General features: G+C 44.6%; 1 protein-coding gene and 1 long non-coding RNA gene across 3 annotated transcripts in view; one reads left to right on the forward strand and one right to left on the reverse strand.

Annotated features, from left to right (window-relative positions):
• Positions 1–151: 151 nt before the first annotated feature.
• Positions 152–26,799, reverse strand: part of ak5l (adenylate kinase 5, like) — a 118,463-nt gene continuing 91,815 nt past the window's right edge. Inside the window, exons 9-10 of one of the 2 annotated variants that reach the window (XM_048613734.1) lie at positions 12,299–12,338; positions 152–308 (exon numbers count right to left, since the gene is read on the reverse strand). In XM_048613734.1, the coding sequence (XP_048469691.1) occupies positions 217–308; positions 12,299–12,338 (132 nt within the window). In that variant the 3' untranslated portion in view covers positions 152–216. The remainder of the gene's footprint in view (positions 309–12,298; positions 12,339–26,799) is intronic. The other variant, XM_048613733.1, reaches the window with a different exon arrangement.
• Positions 17,029–21,396, forward strand: LOC125486388. The gene is made up of 2 exons (XR_007265070.1): positions 17,029–17,156; positions 20,958–21,396. It is a non-coding gene; the product is annotated as an uncharacterized LOC125486388 (long non-coding RNA).

Raw genomic sequence — 26,799 nt, forward strand, 5'->3', positions numbered from 1 at the left:
GGGCCACACTGCGCCCCACTGGGCGAGGCGGGGCCACACTGCGCCCCACTAACTGCAGGTTGAAGAAAATATCACAGTTTAGACCGCTGTGTAGTGTTAACAGGAAACCACTGCGCCATCAAAAACCGTCTCAAATCCCCTTCTCACCATTTCCAAAGATCCAGGTAATGTACCAGTGAGGAATCACTTTTTCGAAAGCATTTCTCGTTAAGTCGTTCAGTTAATTTTACAAAAACACTGAACTATTGAGTATAAGTCAATTCTGTACTCACCAACAACAAAGATAATCTTGCAATCTTTCAGTTTATCTGTGGAAGAAAACAGAAAGTGTCTGTTAAACTCACTCATTATGTCTTTGGTTCAAAAACAAGATCTAGGTGAGGGAATCTTTTACAGTCCACTGCAGCTCTCAAGCCAACCTCCTTCCCCTCCAGAAAAGAACCAAGGCATCTCAGTCGTTTTGTTAAAAATCCTTGTTTTTGAACCTAGCCACAAGTCCATGCCTCGTCTTGATTATGATCGGCACGAAGGAATGTCCTGATGTGGTCTCTCACCTCTCAAAGCATCCTCTTCATGTCTTGCAGCAATGCTTTATGTTTTCATTAATATCCTCTGCTTTAAATCTATTCCCCATCAATTGTAAACCATTGTCACTCGCCTCGCAACACTGTAAGTCATTACTCCGGCATCCTAACCTTTCTACTGCATGGCTATCGCATTGAGAAATTCAGGTCTGTAATAGAGTGGGAGCAGCTGAAATCAACTGGGAGGCTGTCTCTCAGTTTTTAAAAAGGTTAGCCAAGCTGCACTGCCTCTGTTAGACCTCCGCTTACCTTTGGCAGCGATGTTCTGCACTTTAGTTGAGGAACTGGAGGAGCAGTTGACACCCATATTTTACCCTCAATGTTGCCTGCCCGTTTGCAGGAAAGCTGGACAGCACATAACCCTGCTGTTTAATCAGTGTAACTGTTGTGACTGTAAGCAGCCACGGTTGAATCATGCGTTTCCACGGTTACAGTTGCTAGTCTCAGTATTTAGCCGGAAGTCAAGGCTGAACCACTAAGTGTTGGAATTCCATTCCCCGCTTTGATTTCTCCCTCCAGGCCATCCCAAAATAGCAGGGAGAAAGAAAATCGAGAATGGGAGGCAGTGAGGAAGGATCATTTCAATGAAATACAATCCACCCTGATTATCTTGTACCAGAGGATTAAGAATATTTTTAAAAAGAAAATTTTGAAAATTTAGAGAAAAAAAACAAGAGGAAAGGTTTTTATTTTCCAAGAGAGAGAACTGTTCTTGAAGGAAGTTGGCCTGGTTAACCATTAAAATCTGTTGACAGTCAGGCCTATAATAGCCCTTTGTATCCTTATATCAATAATTTTAACAGCAATGGTTCAACTAGCAACACATTAATAGCAGCTGGAAACCCATTAACCCCCTAGAGACTCTGCTGACAAGTTTAAAAAAAATACAGTTTGACTTTTTAAATCGAGCTTTCACACACTCCTGGCAAAAGTCTTTGCATACTGTGTATCTGGGGAGCAGTTTAGATATTTTTGCTGCAGCCAAAAGCTTTTGAGCACATAGCAAGATTCCATAAACAAGAGCAAGACCACTTGGCAGTGTTGGTTGAGGAATGTCGGAGCAGCAGAGGGCATGCTGGACTCCTTCAGAAAGCGTTTTATTAGAGGCTTATTTTCCATAAGTTTCAGTTCGATGTCCTGCCTTCCCAGCCACATGGGAGTTGCTGGCTATGTCTTTGCTCATCTCCCCCACCCACGTTGCAGAAAGGAGCGACAAAGCAACAGGGAAGAGAGTGACATGTTAACCCCCTCCCCACCCCACAATTCCCCTGTCATTCCAGGACCCAATCTCGTCAAAGTTAGCGGCCTGTTCTGACAGGACGGCTTTCCCACCAGGAACTGTTGCCAAATCGTCTTTAACAACCAACTTGGGCAGGACCATTAATGTCAACCCCAACACGTATCACATGACAGACCAACACAGTGATGTATGGATGTATTTTAATTTATAATCACATCATTAAAACTGACAGACAATTCATTCCCACTTTGCCATTAATGGGACCTTGCTGTGCACCACTTGGCGTTCCATTTCCTGACATTACAGCGTGGGGGGAAGAGGGGGAGGGGCTATTCTTCACCAGTGTTTCATTGATTGTAAAAAAACTTTAGGGCACACGAAGGGTGTAAAAGGCGTGTTTAAAACTGCAAGTTTATTCTTTCAAATTAAAGGGAGCATGTGTTCCCAATGCAGGCAATTCCAGAGCCGCCATTAAAGACGGCCACTCTGATCACATCGCAACTCGAACACACTCAATATCAATGGACACTGAAAGAAACACCCATAGAAAATACTGGCTGTGGACCTACTGGATAATGGCAGAAGCGACAGTAGTGGGGGAACATTTTCCTGAGGCTAAAGTACCCACTGAGAGCCTGTGGTTCTGGGTAATAAGAAATCTGAATAGACTGGAATAAGCCAGTCATGTGGTTTCACCCTAAAGGCTCCCTACATTAGCTGTGCGGTGTCAGCCTGAAGGTAATGTGTACGGATTTAGAGACAGTTCTTAATTTAAACCAAGACTGAATGAAATTAATTATTACGGTACTGTCACGATAGCAAGGCCCATTGCCCATAACCATCATCTTAATTAAATTGGAAGGTGCCCAGCCTCTTCCAAAACCCTGAATCACAAGTGGTCATGATGTGCACTCAGTCATCTTAAAATCCCTTCTTCCAATTAAGATCGCTCTTCCCTCCTCTGCCTTTTTCACTCTATGCGTTCCTTACTCCTGTTCCAATAGTCAGTAATGCCCAGAAGCAAAGCTGGGGTTCCCAGAGTTTTATTATCACTGATTATGACACTGAGGCTACGGGTTCAATCCCTGTTTTTATGTGGAATTGCTGCTCTCAGGACAAGGATTAATTTGGTCTCAGTGCCCATGCATTAAAAGAATGTTTAAAATAGACAGGTTTCCTATTTACAACCAGTGGTTCCCGTGAGGAAGTAAGTCTATTACTCCCCCATTACACAGCCCACCCAATATTCAATTCCACTGATTTTAACAGTTCTGAATATTAGATTGGCAAGTGCAGGCAGCCAATGAGGGATTGGTGCTTCTGCCCTGGTTGAATGACCACTCCTGTTGTCAATCGCTGGACTGGATATTGGTTGAGAAGGGAGACACATTGTTCAAACCTCTTGTGCCGCATCATCATGACTAACATAGAAAACTGGAGCAGGAGTAGGCTATTCAGCCCTTTCATCCTGCTCCCCCATTCAATAAGATCATGGCTGATCATCCAACTCAGTTCCCTGTTCCCTCTTTCTCCCCATATCCTTTTACTACGTTAGTCCTAACAGCAAAATCTATCTCCTTCTTGAAAACATACAATGTTTTGGCCTCAACCACTTTCTGTTAACGAGAATTTCACTAATCTCTGGTTGAAGTAATTTCTCCTCATCTCAGTCTTACATGACGTAATCCGTATCCTTAGACTGTGACCCCCTGGTTCTGGACTCCCCGGTCATCGGGAGCATCTTTTCTGCATTTACCATGTCTAGTCCTGTTAGAATTTTACAGGTTTCTGAGAATCCCCCTTCATTCTTCTAAACTCCAGTGAATATAGTCCTAACTCATCCAGTTTCTCACCACAAGAACGTCAAATTTCAAACAAACAATCACAACAGTGATAATGATGCCAGTTGGTTGACAAGTTGACAATGAATGGCTGTGGCATAGCCATGGAGGAAGCAAAAGGCGGTGTTGTAGGCTCTCGAAGCTCCAGAGTGATTCAATAGAAGTGCAAGGCTTGAACATCTTCCTGTTGTTAATGAAGAATGGGTCCCTGCATATGAATGTATGCTGCTTCCAGCAACTGGAAATGAAACACGATACGAGCTTGTCTAATTCTCTTCAATTATCCAACCCTATTATGTGTAATATGATGAATAAGTAAAACTTGCATTTATATAGCACCTTTCATGACCAGTAACATCACAATGAATTTCTCTGTAGCAGTCACTCTTGGAATGTAGGAAATGCAACAGCCAGTTTGCATACAGCAAGCTCGTACTAACTGGATAACCTTTACAATGACACAGTTGAGGTATAAATATCAGCAAAGACACCAGGAATAAGTCCCCTGTTCTTCAAAATTGTGCCAAGGGATCTTTACCTTCACTTGAGAGAACACACAGGGCCTTTGTTTAACACAGCATCTGAAAGACGTGCCTCCAGCACCACAATGTTACAGAGCTCAAAATACAGTGGGCACAGCGAGCGAGTTTGCCCTCGAAAATTCTAAAATCGCCCAGAAAATTCACTCACTGGTGAGCCCATCAGGAGCAAACGCAGGACAGAAACAGCCTGCAAATGGAGGAGTGGTGAGCAGCTAAGAAAACCAGTGCTGGCACTGAGACAGTCCAAGGGAGAGCACATTTACTGGAAGCCATGAGCTCACATCCAGGGACTGAGAGAGGGGGTGGTGTGAGATCCGAGAGCTGAACTCCAGCAATGTGTTATGGAGATGCAAGGGGCAGTGACAGCTGGCTTTGGCCAGAACGTGGGAGGCTTTTTAAGGGCAGCCTTTTGTCTTATTCATCATAGAGACATACAGCATGGAAACAGACCCTTCATCCAACTAGCCCACGCTGACCATGTTCCCAAACCAAACCAGTCCCACCTGCCTGTGTTTGGCCCATATCCCTCCAAACCTTTCTTATTCATGTACTTATCCAAATGCCTTTTAAATGTTGTAACTACACCTGCATCCAACACTTCCTCTGACAGCTCATTCCACAAATGAACAACTCTCTGTGTAAAAAAACTTGCCTCTCTTGTCCTTTTTAAATCTTTCTCCTCTCACCTTAAAAATATGCTCCCTGGTTTTGAACTCACCCACCTTAAGGAAAAGACCCTTACTAATCACGTTATCTATGCCCCGCATGGTTTTATAAACCTCTATGAGGTCACCCCTCAATCTTCTGCGCTCCAGTGAAAAAACTTCCACAGGGTTGACAAGGAAGAGGGAAAGAAGTAGCAGCAGGAGGGTTTGGAGAAGGAGATGGAGGTTTCAGGAGGTTGGGGGTGGGGCGGGGGCAGCCTGGATGGGAGGAGAAAGAAGCTATAAGAAAGATGTGAGGGGAGAAAGAGGGTATGGAGGGTGGGGAAGATGGAGGCTGTGGGGGTGGGGGTAAGATGAAGGCTGCAAAGGAGAGGAAGCAGTTTCAACCTGTCAACTAAGGAATACACAGCTAATTGCAATCCAAGAAACTTTCCAATCACTGAGGTAATAAATTCCTTGCAAATGTATGTGGAATATCAGGTTTAGGGATACAAATGTTCAGGAGCTATTATACTTGATAAAAAAGAGATGTAGTGGATCACACTGTAATGAACACTGTCAATTGCGACATTTAATTTTCAAATTGAAATCCAAGATGCTGTAAGTAACTTGTAATTGATTGGTTAAAATGTTCCAGATCTATGCAGATGCAATGGAGACACATTAACTGTGAAGTCACCAGTGTGAAAGGTGTATTTTGGGCGATGGCTCTTTGTGTGTAGAAGTGCAAATAAGTTGGACATGAAATTGGTTTGGCCATAGAAGACAGACGGTAGATGTGGAAGGGTGTTTTTCTGACCAGAGATCTGTTATCTGTGGTGTCCTACAAGGATCAGTGCTGGGACCTCTGTGTTTGTAACATTTATAAATGATTTGCATGAAAATGTAGGTGGTCTGATTAAAGTTTGCAGATGGCATGAAAAGTTGTGAAGTTATGGATAATGAGCAAGGTGGTCAAAGGATACAGCAAGATGTAGATCAGATGGAAAGTTGGGTGGAGAAATGGCAGATGGAGTTTAATCCAGACCAGTGTGAGGTGATACGTTTTGGGAGGTCAAATGCAAGAGGGAAGTATAGAGTAAATGGCAGGACCTTGAGGAGCATTAATATACAGAGAGGTCTTGGGGTGCAAATTCCATGGCTCCCTGAAAGTGACAATGTAAGTGGATAAGGTGAAAAGATTTCATAGGGCATGTTGCCTTCACTGGTCGGAGCAATGAGTAAAAAAGTTAGCAAGTCATGCTGCAGCTGTATAAAACTTTAGTTAGGCCACATTTAGAGTATTATGTGCAGTTCTGGTAACCATACTCTTAGAAGGATATAGACGCTTTGCAGGGGGAGCAAAAGAGGTTGACCAGGATGTTGCCTGGATTGGAGTGCATTAGCTGTAAGGAGAGGTTCGACAAACTTGTATTATTTTCACCACATCGTCAGAGTCTGAGGGATGACCTGATAGAAGAATATAAAATTATGAGAGGTGTGGAAAGGGTGCAAAGTTGGGAGTCTTTTTTCCAAGGTGGAAATATCAAATACTAGCGGGCACAGGTTTAAGGTGACAGGGGTTAAGTTTAAAGGAGACGTGCGAGGCAGGGTTTGTTTTTAAAACACAGAGGGTGGTACATTCCTGGATCACACTGCCAGAGGTGATAGTAGAAGCGGATAGCACAATAGCAATGTTTATGAGGCTTATAGACAAACACATCAACAGGCAGGGAACAGAGGGACACGGACAATGTGCAGGCAGGTGGGATTAGTATAGAATGGCATCTTTGCCGGTACAGACATGGTGGGCTGAAGGGCCTGTTCTTGTGCCGTACTGTTCTGTGTTCTATGCTGCCTGGAGAGTCAGAGGCTTGTCCTTTCTGCTCCTAAGTTTGCAGCATAGTAGACAGTGAAGAAGGTTTTCTAATATTACAATGGGATATTGATCAAATGGGTCAATGGACTGAAAAATGGCAGATGGAGTTCCATCTGGATAAATGCGAGGTATTGCATTTTGGTAAAACAAACAGGACAGGACTTATACAATTAATGGTAGGGCCTTGGGAAGTGCTGTAGAACAGAGGGACCTAGGTATTCAGGTACATAATTCTTTTGAAGTTTGCGTCAGCTATAGACAGGGTGATTAAGAAGGCATTTTAGCATGCTTGTCTTCATTAGTCTGTCCTTTGAGTATAGGAGTTGTAGTTTTAATTGAATCTCTTAAAAAATATAAAGAGTGTAGAGGCATTCTTATGAGAGAAATCAAAAGGCAAAGGGGGATATGAGATAAAATTGGCAGATAAGGTTAAGGATAATCCAAAGAGATTCTACAAATACATTAAGAGCAAGAGGGTAGCTAGAGAGAGAGGGTAAGGTCTCTTAAAGATCAAGGAGGTAGTCTCTGTGTTGAACTCCAGCAGACGGGAGAAATGCTAAATGAATATTTTGCGTGGACAAAGAAATGGAGTCTGGAGAATGCAGAAAAATAAACTTTGATGTTTTAAAAACAGTTTACATTACAAAAGAGGAAGTTCAGGAGGTCTTAGAAAATATAAAGGTGGATAAATCTCTGGGACCTGATCTAATGTATCCCAGAATGTTGTGGGAAATAACGGAGGAAATAATAAGACCCCTTGCAGAAAGATTTGTATCATCTATAACTACAGGTGAGGTGCCTGATGACTGGAGGTTGGCTAATGTTGTATCTTTGTTGAAGAAACATTGTAAGGAGAAACTGGGGAATGATAGACCTGTGAGTCTGTCTTCAGTTGTGGGTAAATTGTTGGAGATGATTATAACAGATAGGATTTATGGACATTTGTTTATTTGGATTTTAGTGAAACCTTTGACAAGGTTCTGCCTGATACACTAATTAGTAAAGTTAGGTCACATGGGATTCAGCGTGAGCTTTCCAATTGGATACATAATTGGCTCAACGGCAGGAGACAGAGTAATGGTGGAGGGTTGTTTTTCGGATTGAAGGCCTGTGACCAGCTGTGTTCCACAGGGATCGGTTCTGAGTCCTGTTTTGTTTGTCATTTATATAAATGATTTGGATGAGAATATAGAAGGCGTGGTTAGTAAATTTGCAGATTACACCAAAATTGGTGGCATAATGAACAGTGAAGAAGGTTTTCTAAGATTACAGAGGGATCTTGATCAAATGGGTCAACGGGCTGAAAAGTGGCAGATGGAGTTCAATCTGGACAAATGTGAGGTATTGCATTTTGCTAAAACAAACAAGAGTAGGGCTTATACAATTAATGGTAATGCCTTGGGTAGTGTTGTAGAACAGAGTGACCGAGGGGTTCAGGTACATAATTCTTTGAAGTTTATGTCACATATGGACAGGCTGGTTAAAAAGGTATTTGGCACATTTGCCTTCATTGAGCTGTCCTATGAGTATAGAAGTTGGGACGTTATGCTGAGGTTGTGCAGGACATTAGTGAGGCTTCTTCTGGAGTACTGTGTCCAGTTCTGGTCACCCAGTTTTAGGAAGGATATTATCAAGCTGGAGAGGGTTCAGAAGAAATTTACCAGGATGTTTGCCAGGTATGGAAGGTTTGAGTTATTAAAAAAAAGCTGGATAGTCTAGGACTTTTTTCACTGGAGAGTAGGATGTTGAAAATAATGTTAAAATAAATATTTGCTAAAATAATGAGCAGTATACATAAAGTTAATGGGAGTTGTCTTTTCCCTAGGATGGGGGATTTCAAGACTAGGGGTACACGTTTTTAAGGTGAGAGGAGAGAGATTTAAAAAGACATGAGGGGCAAATTTTTTACACAGAGGGTGGTTCACATGTGGAATGAACTTCCTGAGGAAGTGGTGGATGCGGGTATGATTACAATGTTTAAAAGACATTTGGATAGGTACATATATAGGAAAGGTTTGGAGGGATATGGGGCAGCAGCAGGCAGGTGGAACTAGTTTAGTTTGGGACTATGGTTGGCATGGACTGGTTGGACTGAAGGGTCTGTTTCCGTGCTGTATGACTCTATGACTCCCAATCCTTGGCCCCACTGAGCTCTTTTCAGGAAATACTCAGTTCAATGGAGAAACTTGTGGTGAACTGTGGTTTCAATCCATTTCACAATTTGACTTCAAAGATCAGAACGGTTACAGATGTCCCTTGATTTAAATCTCATCTGGTCAAAGATCTTGTGTAGCAGTCAGTGAGCAGATTGCAGGGTGACAGTGTCACTGTGTCACCTCGACGACTACAGCTTTTTAAAAAAATAGTTATTCTTAAAACTGTCCTGTTTCTGGTTTCAGGAGCCTGCTGTATGAGGGTGCCCAGTCAGCTATCTAGGGACGTCAGCTCGCTGGTTTTCTGATAATGAAGATGAGGCTGAGTATGGGGCCAAGTCAAATCAACCCATTTACGCTCAGGTTTGTTCACTGTTCCTGACACAAACACATGTGCGCCTCACTATGTCCCCACTCCAATTCTAGGCCAATACAGGAACTGGATTTCATATGTCCTGATACAGATAGACTGACTGACAGGCATTCACACACACACACACAGACACACACACACGTTGTCGACTCTGCTTGGATGAATTCCTGGAGACTTTATCCTGGGTCTCTACTTCAAATATTTCCACAACTAATAAATTGGAAGAGTTCAGGGAAATGCAGATTAAAAGGAACTCAATTTTTGTTAAATGTGACAGAGATGCTCACGTATTTCTCTCTCTATGGAACTGTGTCTCTCACAACAGGGTGGCCACTCTGCTTCTCCCATCTGAACAGGAAGGACGTATATGGCAGGTGTAGACAGCAGGGATTGAGGAAATCCCAAGAGGAGTATAAAGGAAGTAGCAGTATACTCAAGAGGGAAATCAGGAGGGCAAAAGTGGGACAGGAGTTGGCTTTGGCAAGGAGAATCCAAGATTAAGGAGAATCCAAAAGGGTTTCTACAAATACATTATGGACAAAAGAGTAACTAGGGAGAGAATACAGCCCCTTAAAAGATCAACAAAATTACCTATGTGAGGAACTGCAGGAGATGATGGAGATACTAAACAAGTATTTTGCATCAGTGTTTACTGTGGAGAAGGGTATGGAACATACAGAATATGGGGAAACAAATAGCGATATCCTGAAAAGTGTCCATATTACAGAGGAGGTGGTGCTAGACTTCTTAAAACGCATAAAAGGTGGATAAATCCCCAGGACCTGATCAAGTCTACCCTAGAACTTTGTGGGAAGCTAGGGAAGTGATTGCTGGGCCCCTTGCTGAGATATTTGCATCACCGATAGCCGCAGGGGAGGTGCCAGAAGACTGGAGGTTGGTGAACATGCTACCATTATTTAAGAAAGGTGGTAAGGAGCAGTTGGGGAACTACAGACCGGTGAGCCTGACACCAGTGATGGGTAAGTTGTTGTAAGGAATCCTGAGGGACAGGATTTACGTGTTTTTGGAAAGGCAAGGACTGAGTAGGGATAGTCAACATGGCTTTGTGTGTGGGAAATCGTGTCTCACTAACTTGGTTGAGTTTTTTGAAGGAGTAATGAAGCGGGTTGATGAGGGTAGAGAGGTGGGCATGATCAATGTGGATTTCAGTAAGGCACTTGACAAGGTACCACATGGTAGACTGGTTAGCAAGGTTAAATCACATGGAATACAGGGAGAACTAGCTATCTGGATACAAAATTGGCTCGAAGGTAGGAGACAAGGTGGTGGTGGGTTGTTTTTTAGACTGGAGGCCTGTGACCAGTGGTCGGCCACAAGGATCGGTGCTGGGTCCACTGCTTTTTGTCACTTATATAAATGATTTGGATGTGAACGTAGGGGGTGTGGTTAGTAAGTTTGCAGATGACACCAAAATTGGAGGTGTAGTGCACAGCGAAGAAGGTTACCTCAGAGTACAACAGGACCTTGATCAGATGCGCCGAAGAGCCGAGGAGTGGCAAATGGAGTTTAATCTGGATAAACGTGAGGTGCTACATTTTGGAAAGGCAAATCAGGGCAGAGCCTATACACTTAATAATAAGGTCCTGGGGAGTGTTGCTGAACAAAGAGACCCTGAAGTGTAGGTCCATAGTTCCTTGAAAGTGGAGCTGCAGGTAGACAGGGTGGTGAAGAAGTCATTTGGTACGCTTGCCTTTATTGGTCAGTGCATTGAGTGTAGGAGTTGGGAGGTCATGTTGTGGCTGTACAGGACATTGGTTAGGCCACTATTGGAATACTGCATTCAATTCTGGTCTCCTGCTATAGAAAGGATGTTGTGAGACTTGAGAGGGTTCAGAAAAGATTTACAAGGATGTTGCCAGGGTTGGTGGGTTTGAGCTACAGGGACAGGCTGAATAGACTGGGGCTATTTTCCCTGGAGCGTTGGAGGCTGAGGGGGGTTTATACAAACACTAGAGGTATGGATAAGGTGAACAGTCAATGCCTTTTTCCTGGGGTAGGGGAGTCCAAAACTAGACAGCATAGGTTTAAGGTGAGAGGGGAAAGATTTAAAAAGGACCTAAGGGGCAACCTTTTCACACAGAAGGTGATGCATATTCAGAATGAGCTGCCAGAGGAAGTGGTGGAGGCTGGTATAATTACAACATTTAACAGCCATCTGGATAGGTATATGAATAGGAAGGGTTTAGAGAGATATCGGCCAAATGCTGGTCAATGGGACTAGATTAATTTAGGATATCTGGTCGGCATGGACAACTTGGACTGAAGGGTCTGTTTCCCTACTGTACAGCTCTATGACTATGATCCTCAGGGGAAATTTGGTCAGGCAGTCTTCCTGATGGGTGACCCATCCTCATCTGATTTCCACCTTTGCTTTCTCTCTATGCGTGTCTGTGCATGCATGTTGTGTGCATGCCTTTGGATGTTTCTGTGAGTATGCCTTTACATGTGTGTGCGTGTGCATGTCTGCTGATGTCCAAATATTGGGCTGAAGGAGGGTGCTGGTGTCTGGCTGTGAGTCTCATCGAATTCCTCCCACCATCAATAACCATGCCCCGCCGCGCGGTCTGTGTTCACTCTGCTGGGTCCCGGGCCTGTGGCAGGAGTCAGGACTGAGTGTCAGTGAGAGGGGAACGGCACACTTTGGGTGGGGTTTCAGCTGGTGACAGGCTCTGGATCAAACTCAGCTGGCATCTTCACTGTCCTGTCCCCATCCCTCCAGCAGGCCTCAGCGTTTACAGACTGACAGGAACAAGGGCCAACACTGAGCGCAGTGTGAGGAAGCTGTAGCCAGTGTTTGAAGTGGAACCACAATTCCCAGCAGGAAGGTTCTGGAGGACAGTGGGTCATCCTTTGAAATGGTGTCAAAGTTTTTCTGAAAACCAGCCTCGGGTGGTTAAAGGGAGCACGGCCTGGGATTAAAGTCTGACAGACACAACTATAACACGCTCCATTGCTTTCCCGCGAGTAACATTTCAGTCCCAGTCCGTCTGAAGAGGATCCTCTCAGAGACGGAGTCATTACCTGCCATTGCGGTGTCCTCTGTGGGTGACGAGCCTTCCGTCTAAAGCAGAAAAAGGGAACAAAAAAAAAACAAAAAGGGTTTTTAATTCATTCCTCCCTTTGCAAGCGTATCTTTGCTGAGCTCCTGCTTGAACCTGCCATTTGAGAGTTTGTCGAGACGTTCACAAACCCTCCTCTAAGTCATTATGAATACAAGAGCAGGAATGCCTTAAGCACCGTCAGCGATGAGCTGCCTCAGGTACACTCTGTGCTGCTGAGGGTTGGCTCTGTTTGCAGAATCTGAAGGCAGGCCGCACTGCTACCGGGCCACAGCTTACTAAGCACGTGCAGACTGCCACACCGCTGCATTTTGGGAGTTCGCTGCCCTTACAGCCCACCACAGCTCCTCCATTTAAAAACAAACACCTTCCCTGTCCTCAAACCTACATTTCATCAGGTGGAATGTTTTGGTGGGCAGAAGACACCTGCCTCATTTTTAACAATTTTATTTTAGCCAAGCTGCTCCAATGTGTTACTGCACACCTCTGGAGCAGGTAGAACTTGAACCTGGGCCTCCTGGCTCTGAGTTAGGGACACTACCACAGCACCATAACAGCCCTGCCTGCCTCGTTTTAAGCTGTTGTCTTCTGGTCTTTGAAGTAAGCCTAAGCATACTCTTAGACAGCAATGGTTTTTAAGCTTATTGGTTGAAAGGATCCCTTTTCAAATGATCATGAATTCCCTCCCCCAAAAGCTAAATGCTGGTATTATACACATTGTACACCTTTATGAATGTTACATTCACCAGTGTTCAGTTAAAACGATTATGTGGAGGGGCTGGTGTTGGATTGGGGTGGATAAGGTCAGAAGTCACATGCACCAGGTTATAGTCCAACGGGTTTACTTGAAATCACAAGCTTTCTGAGCGCTGCCCCTTTGACTTCACCTGACGAAGCAGCAGTGCTTTGAAATCTTATGATTTCAGATAAACCTGTTGGACTATAATCTGGTGTCGTGTGCCTACCATTAAAGTGACAAACAGGGCATGTTGTCTGATATTGTGAAGCTCGATCCAATTCCATGGTAATCATACAGGTTCAGTAATTCTTCAGCACCAGGCACTTCCCTGCTCATTCCTACCTTTATCAGAATGTCATCAGGACATTCACCACCCTCTACTCATAAGTGCACGTTTTAGGATTTTATACGGAAACATAGAAAACAGAAGCAGGAGTTGGCCATTCAGCCCTTTGAGCCTATTCCATCATTCAATATGATCATGGCTGATCAGTTCCCTGTTCTCCCCATACCTGTTGATCCCTTTAGCCCTAAGAACAATGTCTATGTTTTGACCTCAGCTGCTTTCTGGGGCAGAGAATTCTACAGGCTCACCACTATCTGGGTGAGGAAATTTCTCCTCATCTCAGTTCTAAATTGCCCACCTCTTTTCCCAGACCCTTGCCATTTTTGCCAGCTGTGTGCTAGAATAAATCGCTGGCACACCATCTGGCGTGCAGACACCACTGGAGTGTGGCACAGCCTTTACTTGCATGCCTAACCTGTGTTACAGCACAATGTGACTTCATTTCATGGATTCCCTGGAAAGTCCGTACAAACTGAACTGCATACACCCCGATCCCGAGTATGTGACTTATTTGGTAACTGTACACCAGTGCAATAGGCTAATTAGAAACAGAAAATGCAGAAAGAAATTGTCAGAATTGAGGGAAATTTCCATAACCCTACACACCAAAAGCAGGATTTGCTATATTCAGTCACTGTATAACATCACGTATGTAAGTAACTATTTGTTCCTGGCTAATTCCTCAGAGCTAGATTGGTTAGAGAGAGAGATTTGTCTTCTGGACAGAGATTGAGCAGGTTAGGCCGATACTCTCTGGAGTTTAGAAGAATGAGGGGAGATGTTAAGATGCTAAAGGAAATTGACGAAGTAGACGTAGAGAGGATATTTCCTCATGTGGAGTGATCTAGATCCGAGAAGGAAGGAGTGGCAGATTTAAAACAGAGATGAGGAGAAATTACGTTTCTCAAAGGGTTGTGAATCTGTGGAATTGGGTGCAGTGGAATTGAATAAATTTGAGGAGGAGACAGATTTTTAATTAGTAACGGGTTGAAGGGTTATGGAGAGCAGGCAGGAAAGTAGAGTTGAGTCCGAGATGAGATCAGCCATGATTATATTAAATGGTGGAGCAGACTCGAGGGGCGGAATGGCCAGTTCCTGGCTCTTATGTTCTCAGAAACCCTCCTTCAGCATCTGATGCAGAAAATCAGTATTTTCAGAAGTTCATTGTGGGGGATATAGGTATCCATCACCTGTTATCCCCAAAGCCTCACATGGATTACTATCTGTCCTCAAGTCACTAAAGGCCTTTTGATAGGCATCTAATCAATGCTGCATTTGAGTGAACCTTCGTAACAATAACAGCAATAAGCACCTTCAATTAAGAACGCTGCTAATGCATCGATAATTGATTTTTAAAGAGAGTCCTGGGTGAACCACCTCTGACACAATTAGAGTCAGGAAGCTGTGCCCCTCCCTGGTCATTTCAACATCAACACCAAAACTATGTCACTGCAGATACCAGAAATCTGAATTAAAACAAAATATGACAATTCTAAAGAAGATCATAACGGACTCAAAACATTAACTCTTTCTCTCTCTCTTTCTCCACAGATGTTGCCAGACAAAGTTTCTCCTGCACTTTCTGTTTTCATTTCAACATCGACACTGACTTGTTTAGAGTCATGAGAATCTCCAGGGGGAGCAAGTTTTGACACAACTTTCTCAATTTTATTGTTAACCAAATATTTTTCTATTTTAAATCTGAAAGCCAGTGTGTAGACGAAATCCATTTGACAGAGCACTCATGACTGTCCGATTGTTTCGAGTTATTTGATTTAAGCATCAATCAGGCAGTACAAAAAGCATCAGGCTCATGTGCTGCAGGGTAAGGCTGCACTCCTAATGCCACACTGCCTGCTTATATAAGATTACCAGCAGCCAGTACCTCCCCCAAGATGCCACATTACTACAGTTATCAAAACTGCTCTTTAAATGCTACAGTTAGACAGTTGGCCTGATCAGGCTTGGCTGCAAGTTCCAGGATGAGGTATCTGCTGACTCTGCAGTCCTCACCAGCACCTCCTTTCACATTCACTACTTAAGAATGTTGTCATTCAGGCAGGATAAACAGCACTTCTTGAGCTTCGTCTCATTCTTCAATGACCTTAGTGGCTCTTTCAAGTTCAAAGTTACTGACTGGAGGGTAATATTTAGTTGGGGGTTGGGGGGGGATTTAATTTAATTATTTTCAGGGCACAATTTTCAATCTGGGGAACCAGAGTTTCACATCTCCATCCCACATCGTATCTGCATCACTCACGTGACATGGTCTTCACATGTAAATGCCCTGATGGGACGATGAGTCACCTTGATAGAGGAGAAGGTTAACAGTCTCAATAAACAGAAAAGTGACCAAACTGCTAAATTAAAAAGTCACCCGCACGATCTGGAGTGAGAGCCTCCAGTTTCTAAAATTAATCAACACAAAAAAAAATTAACACTGCCTGTGCCAAACCTGACGTGCACCAGAATGTACCATTTACAAGATGCACTGCAGCAACTTGCAATTCCTCCTTTGATATCAACTTCCAAACCCACAACCTCTACCATTTAGAAGGACACCGGGTAGCAAATACATGGGAACACTACCCCCAGCAAGTTCCCCTCTGAGCCACTCACCATCCTGCCCTGGAAGTAAATCACCATTCCTTCATTGTTGCTGGATCAAAATACTGGAATTCCCTCCCTAATGGTATTGTGGGTGTTCCTACAGTCTACATGAATTAGCGCAAGTCAAGAAGAGAGTTTGCCACAACCTTTAAATGCTGGCTTCGCCACTGATGGCCATATCTTATGAATGAACGTGTTTTTTAAAAGTATGTTTGGGTGTAGTGATTTTCTGAAAATAGCCTTCTCCTCCACTCCAGCCCCTTCAAAAACCCCCTCAAGGAACTCAAAGGTCAATAAGAGGAGATCAGCAAGTTCCTGACTCACCGGCCTCCTGCTCTCACTCACAAATTGCCAGCATAATCCTGTCAGTGCACCTCATGACGTTTTAGCGTAATCTTTATAACGTAAGGTTAAATGTAGTTTCCTTCCACCTGCCCCTCGGTAAGCCCATTCAAATCTGGGTCAGGAAGTGACAGTCAGGACTGTGGCAAATCACACCAACATACTCCAGAATGTGTCAGCCTTGGCTCCTAACCCCAGTCGTTTTGGGAGTCAATCATCTTCCCACGAAAACATTTGACACTGAAGCACTGGGCACTAACCCACAGCCAGTCTGCGTGACAGTGCAAGGTACACACTTCTCCTCAATTCAGATTCTAACTGTGAATCTTCTAACAAACAGGAGAGAAAACTGTTGAAAATCCAGAGGCTGAGGGGTTGGTTCCCTTGGCTAGGTCATATTGTCAGGGTGAGGGGTCAGTCATTTAGGACTGAGACAAGGAGAAATGTGGTCGCTCCAAGGGAGAGGCTGAATAGGCTGGGGCTATTTTCCCTGGAGCATCGGAGGCTGAGAGGTGACCTTACAGAGGTTTATAAAATCATGAGGGGCATGGATAGAGTAAATAAGGACCCTCACCAACTTCTACAGATGCACCATTGAAAGCATACTGTCTGGTTGCATAATGGCCTGGTATGGCAACTGCTCTGCCCAAGACCATAAGGAACTGCAGAAGGTGGTGTGTACAGCCCAGACCATCACGGAAGCCAACCTTCCATCCATGGACTCTAATTACACGACTTGCTCCCGCGGAAAGACAACCAACATCAAAGACCCATCGCACCCCGGTAATGATCTCCTACAGCCTCTTCCACAGTGAGAAGCTTTGTTTACAAGCGATACAGACAGATCATAGTAAGCAAAGGATGTACAGATCAAAAAGACTTAGATAGAGACATACAGGTTACATTGCACAGGGTGTGCGCTCAGCGAGATCAATGTTAGCAAGATTAGCGTTATATGAGGCGACAGAGTCCATTCATCAGTCTGATAACGGCCAGGAAGAAACTGTTCCTGAACCTGCTCGTGTGTGTGTTCAGGCTTCTGTATCTTCTGCCTGAAATCAATCAAGAGACAAGGTTTTCCCCTGGGTGGGGGTGTCCAAAACTAGAGGACATAAGTTTAAGGTAAGAAGGGAAAGATTTAAAACGGACCTAAGGGTTAACTTTTTCACATAGAGGGTGGTGCGTGTATGGAATGAGCTGCCAGAGGAAGTGGTGGAAGCTGGTACAGTTACAACATTTAAAAGGCATCTGGATGTGATTTATGAATAGGAAGGGTTTACAGGGATATTGGCCAAATGCTGGCAAATGGGACTAGATTAATTTAGGATATCTGGTCGGCATGGATGAGCTGGACTGAAAGGTCTGTTTCCATGCTGTTTATCTCTAAGAGAGCTGTGGCTCTTTGATATCCTCAGCTTGTGGATGTTTAGTCAATGAGTATTGTCAAGACCAATCAATAGATCTGTCGCCAGTTAGAGAATTAAGGGTGATGAGGATTGGTAATGTGATCGATGGGCTGAATGGCCTATACCTGCTTCTTTTTCTTGTGCTCCTAAAATTATCATAGACCATGCACACCTGCTAACAGCCTGCAGGAATATCACAGGATTGCTACAGTGCATATGGAGACTATTTGGCCCACCGCACCTACACTGGTTCTATCACATCCTGCCAATCTCTGGCCTTTTTCCCCACACCCCAATAGCCAAGCTACAGTTCCTGACCTTTACTCTTTATCCTCTGCCATCTTTAGGCAGAGTTGCAGCCTCTGCAAAGCAACTTGAGAGACTGAAATCAGAACGTCAGCAGGTTAGATTCAAACTAGCACATTTCCCCATTCCCCTCATCTGTGCCAATGTACTCTACACTGAAGGCTGGGGGTGGAGAATATCAATTTGCAAGTGATTCAGAGTAACCTTGTTTGGTCTACACTGAAATTTCATATCTTTACAGCTGAGACCAATATATCACCAATATATCAGGTTGTCATATGTGCCTGACTGGGAGCATGTAGTAGAACCTGGTACTATATTTTCAGCTATATTTCCAACTGCATTTGATGGTTAGGAATAGCAGACGCCTCTTCCAATGAGTTCAGGAAATAAATACATGTCAAGACTCACATCCACGTTACACTTTGCATTCTCACAGCCTTCAGGACATTTTATAGCTCCAGCTCCTGTGGGATGAATGATAAGCGACAAACCTCAAGGGAGACTTAGCCATAGCAAATCACTTGCTCTAATTGAGTGCAATTTAACCTTTCTTTCATAGAAGTCACAAGCACATTTCTCCGGTCAATAATGGTGCAATGAGCAGGGGCCTGATAGGGAATGTGTTAACGTCATCATGGGAAGTTCACCATCATAACAGTGACAATAGCTGCAGCACAAAGATTGTCCCTATTGAAGAGACGATATACTTACCATTGAGGAAAGTCACTAGGGATGGCAGTTCTGTCCTATGAAGAGGGATCTTTTTAACTGGATTCATTGGAATTTTGGATGAGTGAATTTCTTTGAAATATATACACGAGCTGGACAGACTAGATGCAGGGAGGATGTTTCTCATGATTTGGGAGAGTAGAATCAGGGTTTCAAGAGTCTGAGGGTATAGAGGGGGCCATTTCAGACTGAGATGAGGAAGTATTTCTTCACAGTAGGTGGTCAATCTTGGAAGCTACTGAATACTTTCAAAAAAAAGAGACACTGATAAAACTTTTACAAAGAGTCTTCGAGCGATATGGGGAGAAAGGTAAAATTTGGCGTTTAGATACAGCCTTAGCCGTGATAAACAAGGATCAGGCTTGAAGGGCTGATTGACCTATTCCTGCTCCTCATTTCCATGTGAACAGAGGTAGTAACCAGATCATCACTCAAACCTCAGTTTATGCCAAATGAGCTGATTTGAGCTAACATATAGATGTTAGTGATAACAGTGTGGAGCTGGAGGAGCATAGCAGGTCAGGCAGCATCAGAGGAGCAGGAAAGTTGATGTTTCGGGTCAGGACACTTCTTCAGAAATGGGGAGGGGGAAGGGAACTCAGAAATAAATAGAGAGAGGAGGGGTGGGGCTGGGGAAGGTAGGTGGGATGGTGAAAGGTCAGTGGAGGTAGAGAATGGTGGAAATTGTTTAGTGAGGTGGGAGGGGTGGATAGGTGGGAGAGAAGATGGACAGGTCAAGGAGGCAGGGATGAGAGAGAGGGTTGGTCACGGGATGAAGCCGGGGCGGGTGGGGAGATTTTGACACCGGTAAAATCCACGTTTAGGCCATTGGGCTGTAGGCTCCCGAGGAGGAATATGATGTGCTGCTCCTCCAGTTTGCGGGTGGCGTCATTGTAACACTGGAGGAGGCCCAGGATGGACATGTCGCCCAGGGACTGGGAGGGGAAGTTAAAATGGTTCGTGACCGGAAGGTGCTGTTTGTCGCGTACAGAGGCAGATGCTCTACAAAGTGGTTTCTGAGCTTCCACTTGGTCTCACCGATGTAGAGGAGGCCACATCGGGAGCAGTGGATACAGTAGACCACATTGGCGGATGTGCAGGTGAACCCCTGTCTGATGTGAAAGGTTTGTTTGGTGCTTTGGATAGAGGTGAGGGGGGAGGTGTAGGGGCAGGTGTAGCACTTCCTGCGGTTGCAGGGAAAGGTGCCGGGGGTGGTGGGTTAGTGGGGAGTGTGGAGCAGACAAGGGAGTCATGGAGAGAGGGGTCCCTAAGAAAGGCAGATAGGGGTGTGGAGGGAATATGGGGTTGGATTGTAGGTGGCATTGTAGAGCATCTGCGCTCTGTTCGCGACGAACGACACTATCTGCCCATCTTCTCTCCCACCTCTCCGCTCCTCCCACCTCACTAACCAACCCCCACCACTCCCTACCTGCACTGACCTATCACCAAACAATCTACCTTCCCCAGCCTCACCCCTCCTCTCTCTATTTATTTCTGAGCTCCCTTCCCCCTCCCCCATTTCTGAAGAAGGGTCCTGACCTGAAACATCAACTTTCCTGCTCTTCTGATGCTGCCTGGCCTGCTGTGTTCATCCAGCTCCACACTGTATTATCTCTGACTCCAGCATCTGCAGCTCTTGCTATCTCTGAGTGTGTCACCATGTAGATTTTAGTGTTTATCTTTCACGTGAGCAGCGTTCCTAATCCTAGGGGCTCACACTATCCCTTTTGCCACCAGCTGCCTGTCTAACCCACTCTTAAATGTTGCTGCTTCAACCATTAAGTTCATTTCACAGCCTCACAGCCCTTGAGTAAGGCAGTTTCTCATATATCGTGAGATAGTAGGAACTGCTGATGCTGGAGTCTGAGGTAACAAGGTATAGAGCTGGGTGAACACAGCAAGCCAGGCAGCCTGGCCTTCTCCTATATTGTGATTCTTTTATATAATCTTACATAGATCTACCCTTCAACCACTGAAACCAGCCTATTTCTATCTTGCCCTATGACAAGTTTAAACAATTCTGACAAGCTAGGCCCAATTTGTTGTTTTCATTTGTGGAGTGAATCAATGCTGTGTCGTCTCCTTTGTCTCAGTTTGCCATGTACAGTTATAGAGCGACAGCTGTTGATTTATCTTTCAGTGCAATAGGTTTATGACAATATAAAGATAAAACTAAAGAACTGCAGATGCTGGGGATTTGAAACAAAAAAACCAGAGACTGCTGAAGGTCTGGGAAGAAAGCAGAGTTAACGTTTCCGGTCCAGCCACACTTCCTCAGGACGGGCAATAGCTGGGATAAAGGGGGATTGCGTTTTATGACAATGTTTTGAGATGAAATGCTTTTCCTCCCATTGAAGAAACTCACTGAAGACCTTGCAGCCTCATCCTTGATCCCTGGAGACCCCAAGAGCAATCGCAAGAGGTTGGCAAGCCGCTCTCGTTGATCTGATTTCTAATAGTGTGGGATATCAGTGGTACTGAATGGCTGCTGTGTTTGCCCACTGCACCGCAGTTATAATTCACTGTGTGAAGCACTTTGCAACTTTTTAAGACACAATAAAGTTGCTCTGTGACTGCAAGAAAGTGTTTCTTGACACAGTCATTTCCTGCAGGGATGGAGGTGTTAAATTGGTTGCTGAGAAGGGCTTGGGCAGTGAAACAATCATCTCCACCACAGGAACTGTCCTTCAGCAACACTGAGTGGACTGGCATCTGAACCAAATGTACATCTGCCATACAGGTTCGCTAACTGTGACCTGACTGAAGCATTCAGGATCCTGAGAGGGTCTTGACAGGGTGAATGTTCAGGAGATGTATCCTTCTTTAGCAGATTCACAAACTAGGGCCCACTGTTTCAAAGTAACATTCAAGATGGAGATGAGGAGAATAATTTTCGTGCAGAAGGTGCTAATTGGTGGTAACGCAGTGTGGAGCCGGAGGAACATAGCAGGCCAGGCAGCATCAGAGGAGCAGGAAAGTTGGCATTTCGAATCGGGACCCTTCTTCAGAAATGGGGAAAGGGAGCTCCGAAATAAATAGAGAGGAGGGGTGAGGTTGGGGAAGGTAGGTGGGATGGTGATAGGTGAATGCAGGTAGGGAGTGGTGAGGATTGGTCAGTGAGGTGGGACGAGCGGATAGGTGGGAGAGAAGATGGACAGGTTGTGTCAGGTCAAGGGGGCGGAGATGAGAGGGAGGATTGGTTATGGGCTGAGGCCTGGGAGTGGAGGTGATGGCCAACTAGTAATATCACTGAACTCTTAACCTACACAACCAGGTAATTTACTGGAGACATGGGTTCAAATCCTGCAATGGAATTTGAACTGTTAGGTGTTTGACAAACTCAACCTTGTCACTATGCACTGTCAGAATTCCAAACAGCAGACACTAACTTAGGGAGGCACCACCACGTTTGCAAGAAGTGTCAGAAACAATTTGAGCTCAAGAGATCTCAGCTAGGGTGGAGTTAGCAGACAAACTGGTTCATTGGGGAAGGGCAAATACAATAAAAATGTGCTTTTTCTAGAACCTAAGGCCACCCCCAAAATGCTTACCAGGTCATGAAGTAATTTTAAATTGTGGTTGCTGTTGCAGAGTGAGAAACACTGCGGCCAAATTGTGTGCAGCCAGATAATATGTCTTAGGTGTTACTTGAGCGAATAAATATTGGGGAGAACTGTCCTGACCTTCTTTGACCATCAGTACTGAATCGTACATACCCAGCTGAGAGATTGGACATCTCACTTCTACAACAGCATTTGTGACAAATACAGCACTCCCCCGAAGGGTGACCGAAAAAACTGAGATAACTTTCCCAAAGTGGGACCTGAACCCACAACCTTTGTGCCTTTGAAACAGGACCCTTAAACAGTGAGCCACAACTCCAGCTAATGGAAAACAGGGATTAGTCAGACTTCTCACTTTGAAATGTTTTGCCAGGACTCCCATTGGTAAAATGCAAATAGGCATTGGTTCGGCTTTGATGATCTCTATAACAACAACTAAAACACTGTATTTCTATAGCACCTTTGGCAGAATAAAACATCCCAAGGGGCTACCAATGGCGATAGAAGAAGTTAGAGGGCTACGGAGATAAGGGGTGGAGCGTGGGACTAGCTGAGTGGCTCTTTCAAGAGCTGATAGAGACACAATGGCCTCCTTCGGTACTTTCAAATTCTATGATTCTAAGAACAGCTGACCAAAACGATAGGTTATAAGGAGTACTTGAAATGCTGTGCTACAGAAACCAGTTGAATGTTTTCAAGGAGTTGGATATGGTTCATAGGGCTAAAAGTTCAAAGGGTATGGGGGAGAAAGCAGGAACAGGAACTGAATTGGATGATCAGCCATGATGATATCAAATGGCACAGCAGGCTCGAAGGGCCGAATGGTCGATTGCTGCTCCTACTGTTAATGTTTCTATGGTAAAGGAGAAGAGAGAGATGTAGAGACGTTTGGGAAGGAATTCCTGAAATTAGGCCTTAGGCAGCTGAAGGTGCAGCTGCCAGTGAAACAAAACTCGGAGCTTTGCGCGAGGCTGGAACCTCACTGTCATAGTGTAACCTCATGGAAAGTTCGAGAACTGCCATAAGCTGAATCCAAGCAGCCATCGACAGCAGGATCAGAAAACAGAAATAAAGAACTGTTCCCCTCACAAAGATCATGTTTTTGGCACAGAATGTGGTGTGTGTGACAAGATAAAGTTTCCTTCTTCCTTCCTATCTCTGATTAAATCTTTCTAGTTCTTAGCTCGTATTTCTTCACAAAGTTTAAATGCTGGCAGGTTTCATGCTGCTTGTTTAGTGCTGGAGGATTCCTCTATAGGACCATCTAGCGAGGGCCCTTTCACCTCAATGACTAGAGCTCAGTGGGTTAACACTCTCAAGTCAGAGGTGGTGTGTTCAATCTCAGTCGAGAAACATAAGTATGTTGGCAAGATGGTGATGAGCTGGCTCAGGACTGATGGACTCTCTTCAAGCTATACCTGTCTTTTTTTTCCGTAAATTATTCAAAATTGCACTGCATCATGACAAATGAAAGCTTTTCACTGTATTTTATTGTATTCTTACTGTAAAATACATGTGACAATAAAATCTAAATCATACTGTCAAGACTGCCTTTTGAATGAAGTATGAATCTACAAGATCCCATGGCACTATTGGTGGGAGACCTTGTTGCTATTTACCCCTCAGCAGAAAATCTTTCAGAAATTCAGTAAAAGATGCTGTAAAAAGAGACAGATAATATTTTTCTCTTTCAGCTGCTATTCCTTCGTGAAATTCATCTTTTGTTCTTTGGTGATGTTGGTGTCGACGGGCAGTGGGATGGAGGAAGGGCAGTGGTTGCAGAGGGAAGGGGACAGAAAAGAGGGGTAGAAGGTGTAGGGGACAGGGTATTGTGGGTGGAGCTGGGGGTGCAGGGGAGGACAGAGGTACGGGAGGGGAGAGCTGGCTTAGGAAGGTGGTGGGCAGGGGTTGAAACTGGGGCAGGAAGAGAAAGGGAGTGAGAGGGTCAGGGATTGTGGGCACAGGCTGGAGGGTTAAGGTAGATGCCATGCGGGCCAGAGGAAATGGAAGTAGGGAGAGAGACACGAAATTGAGTGTGTGGGCTGAGGAGGAAGGGGGTATCTCTGTATCCGAGGAGCTATAGATCTCAAAACACAGGAAGTGAATCATCATTGATGTGCATAAAGAGGAAGGATAAACACGGAACTCTGAACTGACTGAGGAGATGTCCTACAAGGAGAAAATGGCAGGGTTGATTGAGAATGGGTAAACAAACCAAAAGGGACCAAAGTGAGGGTGTCTCTCCATCTACTGAAAAATACTCTCCTAATGCCTACCTTTTCTGATTGGAGCTCATGCTTAAATCTCCTGATTTAAACTGAAATATACTTCTCCTCAAAACAATAGGGATGGACCAGAAAGATTGCACAGCAAAACAAAAAGCTACATCTGCCTATTAGTGAGTGTGTGTAAAGGTTGGAGGCCTGTAGGTGATACAGACAATATCCGGATGCATTCCCAGACTGAGGCCAGCTCTCGTTTGCAGGGAGCACAGTAGTATTGAGTGACATTTGTCTATACCTCATCAGATGCAAGCTATATACACTGAAAGCACCAAGACATCTTTACAGCACGGAATCTGAATAACTGCCATAAATGAGAACCTTGTCAAACCACCCATTTTAAGGCTGTGTACTGAGAGGAGCTGAAAAGCTGTGCCTGATTAAAAGACTGGTGGAACAGACGCCTACAGAAAGAGCAAGGTTGAATGGCTGCTTACAGCTGGTGAAAGGTGACAGATCAATGTTGCTTTAAGATGACGGCCTGTATTCAACAGGCTGTCTGCCTTTTAATAACCCCACAGTTAAATGTTCCGGCAATTCTACTGAAGCCTCTATTTGCATTCAACCGCAAGAAAAGAAAATGAGATTAATATTTACCAAAGAAATCCTTTTAAATGGAAACACGTCTCCTGGTCTGGGTCAAACTGCACTTCAGATGGAACTGGCTGGCCTTGTACATCATCCAAGTCTATATATATCTCTCTCTCTCTCTCTCTCATTCCCTAGCTGCGGAGGAGGGGGCAGGGCACAGCAGGAGAGTCTGATTGCCAGGCAATTTCACCAGAGCTGAATTGAAGCATGACGCCCACAAGGCAGTGATGCTGGAGGACTGCAGAAAGCATTTCTCCTCCCTCGCACTGACACATGCCCCGCCTCCCTCTGCCACAATACCACTCCCTCACCAGCAATGCAATAAAACACAAAAGAGGAGAAAAGCTGAGCAACGCTTGCACTGTTCCTCTCCAGGCCACAGCAGTGGCTGCCTGACCATTTGTTGTGAGTTTGCGCCCCGGGTTGAGAGCTGCAGCTACAATCTACACCCGTGCTGGGCGAGCTCTGTGTTTTCAGGCAGGCTGGGTGGTGGAATGTTCTTGCTGATTGTATCTGCCAGGAATGATACTGTAAACACCCTACATGTGCTCACATTTTAACAAAAGTAAAACAAAATCACACTCAGTTCCAACGTTTCTTTAGAAGGATCAGGAACAATCTCATAGAAACCTATAAAATTCTAACAGGACCAGACCCAGAGTAAATGCAGGAAGGGTGTTCCCGATGACCAGGGAGCCCAGAACCAGGGGGTCACAATCTAAGGATACGGGGGTCGGCCACTTAGGGCTGAGATGAGGAGAAATTTCTTCATCCAGAGAGTGGTGAGCCTGTGGAATTCTCTGCCACAGAATGTGGTCAAGGCCAAAACATTGAATGTTTTCAAGATGGAGTTAGATATAAATATAAACATAATAAGAACTAGGAGCAGGAATAGGAGCAAATTACCACAGACACTGGAATCTGTACTGAAATCAACAAATGCGGGAGATCACAGCAGGTCAGGCAGCATCTATGGAGAGAGAGCCAGCTAATGATTCGAGTCTAGATGACTCCTCATCAGGGCTGACATGAAGTGGGCCATTCAGCCCTTCTAGTTTCCTCTGTCATGATCTTAATACGGTCATGGCTGATCACATCTCGGCCTCAACTCCACTTTCCTGCCCACTCTCCATAATCCTTCAAGTAGTTACAATTTACAACTCTGTCTCCTTCATAAGTTTACTCAATGTCCCAGCACCCACTGCTCTCTGGGGTAATGAATTCCACGGCCTTTAGAGAAAAATAATCTCTCCTGATCTGTTTTAAATCTGCCAGCCCTTATCCTAAAACTAAGACCTCTCATTCTATAGTGCTCCGCACGAGAAAACAATCTCCTCTAGCATCTTGCATACCTCAATTAGATCTTAGTTCTTGGGTTAAAGAAATCAAAAGTTCTGGGGAGAAAGCAGGAACAGGGTCCTGAGTGGGATAATCTGCTGTGATCATATTGATTGGCAGAGCAGACTTGAAGGGGACAAAATGAAGTTGCTGGAAAAGCTCAGCAGGTCTGGCAGCATCTGTGGAGGAGAAAACAGAGTTAATGTTT

The sequence above is a fragment of the Rhincodon typus genome, chromosome 28 (genome assembly GCF_021869965.1).
Source record: "Rhincodon typus isolate 14 chromosome 28, sRhiTyp1.1, whole genome shotgun sequence".
Taxonomy (NCBI): Eukaryota; Metazoa; Chordata; class Chondrichthyes; order Orectolobiformes; family Rhincodontidae; genus Rhincodon; species Rhincodon typus.